General features: G+C 32.8%; 2 protein-coding genes across 3 annotated transcripts; one reads left to right on the top strand and one right to left on the bottom strand.

Moving 5' to 3' along the window:
* The first annotated feature begins 41 nt into the window (after window positions 1-41).
* LOC106153226 (DGAT1/2-independent enzyme synthesizing storage lipids) lies at window positions 42-4,764 on the top strand. Of its 2 annotated transcripts, none has more exons than XM_013527076.2 (9): window positions 42-115; window positions 623-1,193; window positions 1,532-1,699; window positions 1,981-2,079; window positions 2,369-2,463; window positions 2,739-2,802; window positions 2,927-3,002; window positions 3,303-3,366; window positions 3,535-4,764. In XM_013527076.2, the coding sequence occupies exons 2-9, from the start codon at window positions 887-889 to the stop codon at window positions 3,646-3,648; spliced, it is 987 nt and encodes a 328-aa protein (XP_013382530.2). In that variant the 5' UTR covers window positions 42-115; window positions 623-886; the 3' UTR covers window positions 3,649-4,764. The 2 variants fall into 2 exon arrangements, with proteins under 2 accessions (XP_013382530.2, XP_086850868.1); XM_086994742.1 differs by having other exon boundaries at window positions 74-110.
* Window positions 4,765-5,325: 561 nt separating this feature from the next.
* LOC106153242 (XK-related protein 6) lies at window positions 5,326-10,959 on the bottom strand. Its single transcript, XM_013527093.3, has 3 exons — window positions 10,508-10,959; window positions 8,921-9,126; window positions 5,326-8,549 (listed from the first exon to the last, which is right to left on the bottom strand). Exons 1-3 carry the CDS (start codon window positions 10,912-10,914, stop codon window positions 7,696-7,698), a joined length of 1,467 nt encoding a protein of 488 aa, XP_013382547.2. The 5' UTR covers window positions 10,915-10,959; the 3' UTR covers window positions 5,326-7,695.
* Window positions 10,960-11,081: the final 122 nt, after the last annotated feature.

Genomic DNA, 11,081 nt, shown 5'->3' with positions numbered 1-11,081 from the left:
CGAGGGAAAGTAAAAAAGAATAAAAGATAATACTATTTCGCTTTCCAAGGTCAAGGTTAAAGACTTGAAGCATGAATACCTGTCAGTCACTCCCCTTTAAAAGTGTGGATGTAAGGTACAACATGTACTTTTAATTGTTATTTCTTTATATGTTTTGAATTTGATGAGTTTCATTATGTTGTAACTGAGCTAAAGCTCGCTTAGTGCTACTGCTTAGTGTCTGCCTGGTACCAGCTCGGTATCATTTCCACTAAAAGCAGAACTAAAAGCATTTATCTGCAGTGTTAGAATGGGGGTTGGTGGGGAATATGAATGGGGAATGTCATTTAAGCAGTTTTGTAAGAAACCCATGAAAAGGGGGGAAATTGGGGTAAATGGATACATTTATTCATAATACTTGTGCTGCATCATAGTTTGTTAAATGGGTTTATAAGAATTTGAATTTCCTTGCTCCTGACCAATATCCTGGGAAGTTTTATTGGTTTTATAATCTTAGTTAAGAAGGGTTCATTATGCCCCTTACAATGGAGTTGTAATGTAAAAGAATTTTTACCCGACAAAAATTGACTGGACATTCAGCTGGATGATAGCTGAAATAAGTTTTTTGTATTTTTAATTTCAGAAAACAGTTTGAAAGATGTGATGGTTGGAGCTTAAGGGCATAGAAATGTCACAAATCATGGGAATGGTATATTAAGTACCTTAGATTTGTTCCAAAGAAATGAAAGTCAAATGACAGTAGCGTTATATTTAAGTGGACTTTACAAACTATCCAAGACAATGATTATTTAAGGGAGAAGACTACCCTTATATACTAAAACAGGCCAGTTGTCTTCGGACAGCTTGTAAATGAAAGAGATAAAAGATTGGATCAAGGAGACCAGAAATGTCAACATTCTTCTCCAATCTGTACACAACAGCAGAAGTCTATGCCCTGTACCTTTGGGGGCTCTACAAACTGGATGTGTATTTTGACATTGATTACCTCCGTTGGCTGGCATGGCTGTGGTATCCGATCATCATCTCATTTCTCCTCCCCTTGATGATAATAGCATTTCTGTATGCATCGGCTTTATTCCTGCACATATACAGACTGAGACACCAATTAAAAGATGCCTATTCTCAAGATTTTTGGAATGGTGCACGGAAAACACTGGCAGCGTTATGGGATGCTCAGGGCTATATTTGGCATGGTGAAGACTGATTTCAGAACGTGTTATGCTCTTATTATTTAAATGCTAACCAAGTTTTTATTAAAGATATTTCTTAACTGCAGTTGATTTTGATTGCATCATATTAATTCCTTTGATGAAATAACAGCATTTATCTTAGAACTGAACAAATGGCATATATATATATATATATATATATATATATATATATATATATATATATATATATATATATATATATATATATATATCAGAAAAAATATGTTTTTCTCTGTAGAATTGGGTAAAAATTTGTTGACCACATTAAATCTTATTAATATCTGTACATATTTATAATCTCAGTGTAATTTAAAATTCAGGTTACGAAGTCATTGGTTTGGACAAGATTCCATCTGAGGGACCTGCACTCCTAGTTTATTATCATGGAGCTATTCCCATTGATATATATTACCTCATTGCCAAATGTATTCTACACAAAAACAGGCAGCTTCAGGCTGTTGGAGACCGGTTTCTTTTTCATATACCAGGTGACTTAAAGCAAATAATGTGCCTTTTCCTTCTTTTTTTACCTTACTTTTGTTTTTATTGTTTGTTTTCATATTTGCCTGGAAAATCTAGTTCTCATATTGAATAAAAATTTGTTACTTATGATATATTTCAAAATTTAGTACAAAGTTTTTGTACATTTATAGCAATTATTGAACAAAGGTAGATTTATTCATTTGTTTTTTGGCAATTTGATGTATTGACAAATTGATTGATATGTTAATTCATTCATACATTTATACCTTCATTTTTATCATTTCAGGTTGGAAGTTGTTAATGGAAGTATTTTGTGTTCAACCAGGGACAGTGCAGAGTGGCATAGATCTGATGAAACAAGGGCAGCTTTTAGCCATTGCACCAGGTATGGGTATTAGATTATTACTGAATCAGAGTATAAAGAGTATTTCTGTTACAGAAATATATAGCAAGAAAAGGCACGTTTTTATTTAAATGAGTCTATGAGGAACATGAAATTTTGATTTGAAAATTCGTTCACAAAAGTAGGTTATAAACTTGGTTAAAAACTTAATTTTAGAAATTTAGAAGTAAATTCTAAACATTTCTTTAACTAATATACACAGTGAGGATTGAATAAGTTTAAGGTGTTTAAAACTAAGTTGTGTAATTGGAAACGTCACGGTGTCCTATAGGTGGAGTACGTGAAGCATACTTTAGTGATGAATTCTATGGATTGCAGTGGGGGAAAAGAACAGGGTTTGCCAAAATTGCTGTACACGCACAAGTGGTTAGTAAAGACATTTTCGAAGCTTATTTCAAAATTAATATTGAAGTGAAAAATGATGACAAGGCTGATTGTTTACTGAAGTACTTAACAACATGATAATCTTACATAATTGTACCTCTTGTACAATTCTAGGCTTCTGATTAGTCAGACACAATGTCCTATTCAGTATATTGTGCTTGTGTGATACTGCCTTTTACTATTACCAAATTAGATATAAACAGTCTGTATAAATGCTATTGCAAACATTTGATATGTCTTTTGATATCTCATTTTAGCCAATTATTCCAATGTTTACTCAAAATTGCAGAGAAGCGTTCCGATCATTGGGACTTGGAAAAGGTGAGAAACCCTTATAATTTTACAAATGGTTAAAGAATCTCTTGAAGCACACTCTTCATGAAAATAATTTACACAGCTACCAGTACTTTTAAAGCATTGCCTAAGGAAATGAGCATCATTTCAGATTGGTTGAGGAGGATTTATGAAAGAACTAGGCTCCCACTGGTTCCAATTTATGGGGGATTTCCAGTCAAAATGAGGTTTGTGGCATAGTGACATTATATATTGCACAGATTAAGTATATTTTAAAATTTTATTTCTTAAATATTGTTATCTGGATCATTTTCTTGTCAGTTAAAAGATACATAATTTACCTTTCAAAATGAATTTTTCCTCAGGGTGGGTGGGGGGAGCAATATTCTCGTACTCCCAAATCCTTGCTCCACCCATACCTGTACTTGGGTTCAGTGTTTTATTTATTGATTTAGTTGTAAATGACCGGTTAGTCAGAAAAAAATATAACTTTAATATTACTAATGGAAACCTATTTTGAAATTCAGGACCATAATTGGAGATCCTATTCTTTATGATCCAAACCTTAGTGTGGAACAAGTTGCAAAAAAGGTAAAAAATCACAAGTTTCATGTGATATATTGAAATACTCAATAATTGAGCAAATTTTAAAAACAGTTAAATAAATAATAACAGTAAAAACTAAATATCACAATGCTATAGTGGATTAAAATTTGAAGGTAATCCTGTTATTGATAGATCTAAAAACTTTTATTTTAGGTACACACAAGTATAGAAAGTCTTATAGTTCAACATCAGAAGGTTCCAGGTAATATACTCAGGGCTTTATTGGAGAGGTTGTTCACTCCAAAAATTTATGCACAAGAAAGCTGATCATGCTTGGTCTCAATTTATGAATGTGGGAAGAAAATGTTATGATTAAAGTGTCCTCTATTGATTTAAACATTCTGTCAAGAAAAAAACATTACAGAAAGGAAATTTGTTAAAAACCTGCAACACTGATATAAAATGTGCAATTAACATTGCTTCGTAAAGATAAACACAATTGACACACATGTAGCTCTTAAAGTTAGTTGAAATAATCACTGTTTGTAATTACTTGTAAGTGCAATTGTAACTATCTTATAGATAGTTTTTTCACTACTTGTCACTTTTCAGATGACTTTGAAACTCTTCCTTTTGAAGAATTGTGTGTCAAATAATTGAATATATGTGAATGTGTAGGATAGGAATGTGTGACGATGCCTTTTGAATTTTGGCCTGTGCAATCTAATGATTCAAACACACTCATCCATGTTAACAGCCTGGATATTGAACACAATAAAATCAGAATTAAGGATTTGCTTAATGTAATGGGTTCCATAATCTATTATGCCAGTTTTTATTTTGATGCTCGTTTTTTTGACAGTTAAGGGACTGCATGGGCATTTACTTCTATTGGTCTTTTTAGATAGTTTTAAAATACTCTTACAGTTATAGTCATGCAATACTTTGAATGTTGTTAGTGGATTCCTATGGCTTATTTCCAATTAAACTATCGTTTGAGCCCTTATTTTACTATTAATGCAGTGGGTGCACATTAATGACGTAATAATGCTCTACCAATTCTGTAGAACAAATTGCATTGGTTTTACATTTCATTTGTAAATTGCAATTTGTCAGTCATTCCATTGTAATTATTTTCCATATTTTTGTTGCAGTGTTTTTGTTGAAGAATCAATCAGACATGATAGTCAATTGCTAAATGTTTTATTTTATTTTTTCAGTGAAAACTTGGCATTAGATTGTTGGTGCTATTTTTCTGTTCATAATTTTTACTTTTCTAGCCATACAAAACCATTTCCACAAGGAAATAGTATAAGTTCTATCAAAACAATTTAACATATTTTTGTTATGAATCAAATGTAATATAACTTAAATATAGGAAATGTTTTTGTTGCAATAAATGTTATCTTCTATCGTACTAATTTGTTGAATAAAAAATTACTACGTAGAAAAGTGAAGTTCTTTGTCAACAAATGATTTAATGTTCATTTAAAGTGATAGGGTGCCAATTTGAGGAAAACCCAAGGCACCAAAGCTGTCATAAGTACAGACAAAAAGCAGGAAATAATGCACAAAATGGGCCAATTTCTCAATTTTGATGCAATACTACATAGTGCTAAACAGCAAAATCATCACCAAATTTCAATTATGCACAACAGGTAACGTGGACAATAAGTTTGTTGAGGAAGAGGGCCATCATAGTTGTTGAAATGATATAAGAATGGTGTCTAAAATTATCAATCTTGAGTTATTCATCTTAAATAATCATCATCATTAGATTTGTATATTATTTGTCAAAACACAATTTCAACTTCATTTTTTTTTTTTTTTTGGTCCATTCTATGCATTCAGTTTTACGCTCTGCTGTCTTCAAGAAAGCTTTGTGTTTTAGCCTCTTAATTCAACAAAATATCAATTAGGCTAATAAATAGCCACTCGCATGAGAACTTATTATATCATATATTATTATTATTGAAGACTAAATAAAGCTGAGAAGTCTTTAGATATATGTCAAGGTATGATCTTTATTAAAAATATCAATTTTTACGAGATTACAAATTGTATCATAATTGTTTGGTACCATTGCCTTGTTTTTGAAAAATTACAACTGTCCTTCAAAACACAGACATTAAAATTTTTAAATTGGCCATTTTTGCCCATGAATTAGCATATCCTCACAGCATACCTGCAATTAACCTTCCTACAATTTTAAATGCATTTTGCATTTTTAATGCAGGTAAAATAAATGTTACTCTAAGCAAAGTCGGATGGATGTACCTTTTAATACATACAGCCAACAAAACATTTCTAATACACTTTCTCAAAATGAGACCAGGAAGCAAATTAAATCAAATCAACAAGATGGTAAACACAGGCAGGCTTTGTCAATTTCAACATTTGTTTATTTCAAACAGTGCAGTTTTTCGCACATGGGCAGTCATTTGAATCCTGTGCTATTGCATTGATAAATCACCATGAATCACAAACTCACCTTTTGCATCAAAACAGTTATCAAACATCGTTGTTAGTTCACTGAATAAGTTATCAAAGATTATGAGAAGTGTCTTTTAGTCTGTACAGTATCCAAATGTTTGTCGATCACATTGGAAGGTACAAACATCTGTGTCTGTACATAAATGAAGAACACTTATATATAATAGAGAGCAATCACCATGAACTAAGGTTTTTTGTATCATCCCTTTACATCCCTGCCCTATTACGTTTGCACTGTTACACCTCGCATCATTACTCCACTGGTAAAAAAATAGTATATTAAACATTATTTTCTATCTAAAAACCTCACTATAAATACGAAGACCTGAAAATTTTGAAATATAATTAAAAAAAAAAACATGAGGGTGTATCGATGCTTGGGGGAAGCCATATGGGTAATATATTTATGACAGGGGAGTTGCAATGAGCAAAAGTAATAATCAGGGGCGGATTGAGGCCGTCTTCTGGGTCTTCTGGAAGACGGTCAATTTTTGAAGTTTACATTGATGAATATCCATTTTTTTGTCGGAAGATGGTCGAGAATGGAGGATGGATCAACAAAGATAATTTGGAAGACTGTCAGAAAATATCTATGAATCTGCCCCTAAAAATGGCATAACTTAGAGATGACTCCAAAATTTTCAAGGTGGGAATGCATTTTGGTAAAACTAATAACATGGCTACAACACATCTGAAGTATACAAACTGCATAAATTATTCAAGGGCAATGAAAAGACGGGGGTGTCTTGATAGTCCGAAGGTTCATTGGTACGAAAACTGGTAACATTTTCATCGTTTTTTTAATCAAGGGTTCATTGATCTGAAGGTTCTATAGTGAACATTCAGGTCAATGACCCTATGGACTTTTGAGCCTTCAGACTATTGCTACAGCCCTGAAAAGGCACCATAGGCAGCATAGAAATAGAAATCTTTACAGATTAGATGGCAAAAAAAAATTTATCCACAATTCTATACTAGTACATAAAATTTCAGCTGCTAATCAAAATGTTTACAGCTTGAAATGATAAAGCTGTAACATATCTATTGTTAACTACATGAAAAAAATTTTTAAATGGTATTACCTAATGACTAAAATGGAAGAAGAAACTAAGTTTAGTATTCTCATAATCATTTCAACTTAAACAATATTCAGTATTAATAACCCTATTGGTTTTTAACTCAAACATTTACTTTGGCACACAGGAGCAAATAAGGTACTACATACCTTTACAATATTTCTGCATCGTATTAATATCACTAATATTTAACAACTTCCTAAAACAATGAGCAAAACCTGCAAAGTACTAGTACTCTATATGAGTTTCGGTCATATCCAAGATTTGAGCTTAAAAAATACATAATAATATTATTATCTTATTTTCCCAAAATCTTGAAAAGAAAATACAATAAAACTGTGAAGTCCACATTTCTCTGACACTTACAGGCAAGAAAATTCGTTCAGATTTAAGGAATATTCCAATTTTTAAAAATTTAAGCTAAAAAATTCTTAGAGATTTGTGATTAACAACAATTCATGTTATTAGGCGGATTATTACTGGCCTTCTACTGGCTGAGACGAGATGGTCACATGGTACCAGCTATTTATCACTTTATGTTTAGTTTGAGAAGTCCAGACTGATGACATATCTCCTTTGTAAAATTATTAAATTACCTAAATATATAAATGAAGAAAAGTAAATAACAACATCCTGGTAAAAGTACTGCAGTAAATTGTGCATCTTTACATTAAAGCAAAGTGAGAGCTACACATATCAGCAAAACAAAATACAATCAATAACATAAGTACAAAAATCTCAAGATAATCAGGCTGACTTAATGCTGTGATTGATGTAAAACATTCTTTTATTGGTCTCATTCTTTTTAAAGTGATGTTGTGTAAATACATTTATCATGTTGAAAGCTTTGGTTCTCCTCAGGCCCAATATCCTCCTCCTCGGGAGTATGTTGGGGTTTCAACTCCACTGTTGATGTATCTATATCTTCTCTTACGGTATGATGTAACTGTTCTCGGTGTTCCATACGGTGATGACTATTTGTTGAACCTGTCCTTTCAAGAACACTGCCATTTGACTCCTTGGTATAATTTTCCCTTATGTGAGTCACTTTGGCACAACATTCTTGGTTGGGGCATGGCAGACACCCCCTGTGTATGGCACCAGTGGGATGCAAGCGCAGGTAATACACTGTCATGAACACCAAAGCCATTGGATACAGCAACAACACAAATATAGGTGCTGGTAGGTGGTACCAAACACCTGTCTGTGCTGTCATGAAGTACCACAATAATATCAGCACTGCATTTTCTACATATTCCAATGTATATACAAATAGGTACCTGAACCGGGTGTGTCCTTCATAGATATTTATAAAACAAAATATATAGACTATTCCCATTAGTGCTTTGAACAGATACTCCTCTGGTAAATGTTTGCAAAATTCTGCTTTTGTAGCTGATGAGATTAAATAGGTTGTCATGATGATCCAATGTACCAGAGGAAAAATAATGCTATAAATTCCAAATGCTGCAATGAACAGAGCAAGTACAATTACTCGTGGTGCGATTATACAGCTACGCCATAAGAACATGAGAATGATTCCTGGAATTTCCATATTTTTCTTGTCATTGCGAGAGTAACGTAATGCTTTGTGGTAGGCTACGATGGACCAGCTCAGAGATATCCAGGATGTAAATACAGCACCAATCTGAAGAGTTACTGAATAAAAGAAAGATTATGATAAGTTCAATATGAAAGTGGAAATATTAAAAAGAAACAATGCACCTTAATCACTTTACTTTGTAATTGGGGGGTCTGAACATTACAATTCAATTTCATGTATTAAACTAATATTTTCAATAATGTTTAATAAATGCATTCTTCTAATGGGTATATACTATATCTGGAGCTGATAAGTTTTTCCTTAAAGTATGCATTACAATTATTATATTCAAAATATGAATTCGATAAAATAAACATCAACACTGACTGAACTTTCTACAGAACTATTAACCACTTATCTAAGATTGGTTATACTCATGACCACAATGTAAAATAATCTTATCAATATTTTACAGCACAAATCTCACCTCTCAGCCAATGTTCATCAGTCCCCTGGTTAATCATAATATACAACTGTAATACTAGTTGAGGTGCTGCCTCAGTAAAGCATTCAAATAACCTTAACATAGATGAATCAACATCTTCAAATAACATGAGGTAGTAGTACTTTTCCCTTTCCTTTCTGTCATGACATTTTCTGCTTTTGTAACCAAAGTATATTGATTCGATGTACCTGAAACAAAAACCTACATTTACAAAACATGATAATGTACAGTTTATTTTTTAAAAATTAAAAGGCAAGAACATTTAAACAAGAAGCTTTTAACTAGCTTATAACTGATCTGAGACACATCAATCCATGAGTTATCTAAGATCAATACTGTAATTACAAACAGATTTTCATGGAAATGGATCTTATTTCTTGAGACTGTATGAGCTAGATATACAAGATAGGGAAATCCCTTTCACTGCCTTAGAAGAGATATTAGTAGTAGTACTTTTGCTTTCCACTGGCATTCCAGATGCAGGGGCGGAATGGGGACCCGTCTTCTGGGTCTTCTGGAAGACGGTCAGATATTCAAGTTTACATTGACGGGTATCTAATTTTTTCTGTTGGAAGACGTTCAAAAATGGAGGATTGATCAAAAAGATGTTTTGGAAGACTGTCAGAAAATATCTCTGAATCCGCCCCTGAGATGGAATAGCAGTCAGCTGAATCCTGACTTGTACTCAGTGCAAAGATACTTGATAATATATAATATAATTTTTACTGTTATCTCTAATAAGTAACATACACAGATTTGAGAACTAGCTAGAGAATATATAACAAGGAGGTTAACTTAGTCTACTTAAAGAGACTAAAGTTCAACAGTCCAAATTGTCCCTGCATGAAGTAGGACAAAAGACATCGCTCATTTACAGCTGCAGGAAAAAAGATAAACATGACAGTGTATTCCACATATGTAATCAAAAGAAATAAAGTGTTAAGTTATGATTATAAAATAGTTGAAAATATATCACTCGTGCATTACTACTTTACTGGTCAAAACAACTGAATTTTAAAACTTCAATTTAAATACTTTTTTTGGGATCTCTCCAGAAAAATGTTTCCTTCAGCCAAACAGGTTACAAATTTGTTGAGGCAAATGAATAAATCAATTTAATATTTTTTACTGAAAAAGGAAATATTTTGCATTTTCTGTAGATCTAACCAAATTGAAAGATATTTAGCATTTATCTAAACTTGAACGCTCTCTATTTATTGGACCCAAATGTCTTACAGGCCCATTAAAGTTGTTTATAAACGTAAAATGATCAAACCGAAACAGTGTACTAGAGGTGGAAATAATGTTAAACTTCTCTTTTGATTGGGAAACAGAACACCCACTGTGTCTCCCATCTTCATATTCTGCACATTATTTATGGTAAGTGTATATATATATCCTAGTATCTCCAGCAACTATAGCTTTCAAGAAGCAAACGACAGAGAGTTCTAGATGTATCAAAAAACATGTTGACTGGATCAATTTGATCATTTCCACCTTATGTACACTGGTTCAATCGTACTCCAGCACAACGACAGGAATACTTGAGTAAATTCATAGGAAAAATACCTGATAACAGGCGCCAAATGCAACAACAAAAACACTGCTCTCAGCAGCCATCTTAAACAATGTTCAGGCGGAGCTTCACTGTGTTTCGCATCCAAAATATAAAATCTGATACTGCATACAGTTAGTATAATACTTGGTAATACAATTAATGCAGCTGTCCATCCAAAGAGCAGAAAATCTCTGTGATACCAATATTCTACAGCGAGTGCTATGTCAAAGCCTGTGTCAGCAATGTAACCGATAACGGAAGAGATTGTGAACAGGGCGTCCAAACAAGTGTAGGATAAGTGTTCCGGTGGATGGTCAACTGTATCAAACCCTGGTCCATCGACAACATCATAAAATGATTTTCGTTGTTGTTGTTTGGATCGTCTGCTCCAAGCGATTTTCTTCTGTGAGTTACCCATTAATATGCATGTTCACCCTAATGCACCGGAAGTAAATCACATTTTAGAAAGAGCTAGGGGACGTTGTTTCACTTAGTTTTGCAGTAGAAAAAAATGGAAAATGACAGCTTGTTTCTATAAAGTTTAAAAAAAGACCTAATATGAAAGTCACTTAAATAGAAAATGTT

Source organism: Lingula anatina, chromosome 1 (assembly GCF_051362555.1).
Source record: "Lingula anatina isolate TDL-2025a chromosome 1, LinAna3.0, whole genome shotgun sequence".
In the NCBI taxonomy this organism is placed as follows: Eukaryota; Metazoa; Brachiopoda; class Lingulata; order Lingulida; family Lingulidae; genus Lingula; species Lingula anatina.
This window is presented reverse-complemented; position numbering and strand designations above follow the sequence as displayed.

Coding starts and splice junctions, on each gene's coding strand:
- LOC106153226 (XM_013527076.2), top strand. CDS start 887: ATGTCAACATTCTTCTCCAATCTGTACACAACAGCAGAAGTCTATGCC. Junction 1,194..1,531: donor TCAGGGCTATATTTGGCATG/GTGAAGACTGAT, acceptor TTTAAAATTCAG/GTTACGAAGTCATTGGTTTG. Junction 2,464..2,738: donor TTGCTGTACACGCACAAGTG/GTTAGTAAAGAC, acceptor ATCTCATTTTAG/CCAATTATTCCAATGTTTAC.
- LOC106153242 (XM_013527093.3), bottom strand. CDS start 10,914: ATGGGTAACTCACAGAAGAAAATCGCTTGGAGCAGACGATCCAAACAA. Junction 9,127..10,507: donor CATTTGGCGCCTGTTATCAG/GTATTTTTCCTA, acceptor TTTTTGTTTCAG/GTACATCGAATCAATATACT. Junction 8,550..8,920: donor TGATGAACATTGGCTGAGAG/GTGAGATTTGTG, acceptor TCTTTTATTCAG/TAACTCTTCAGATTGGTGCT.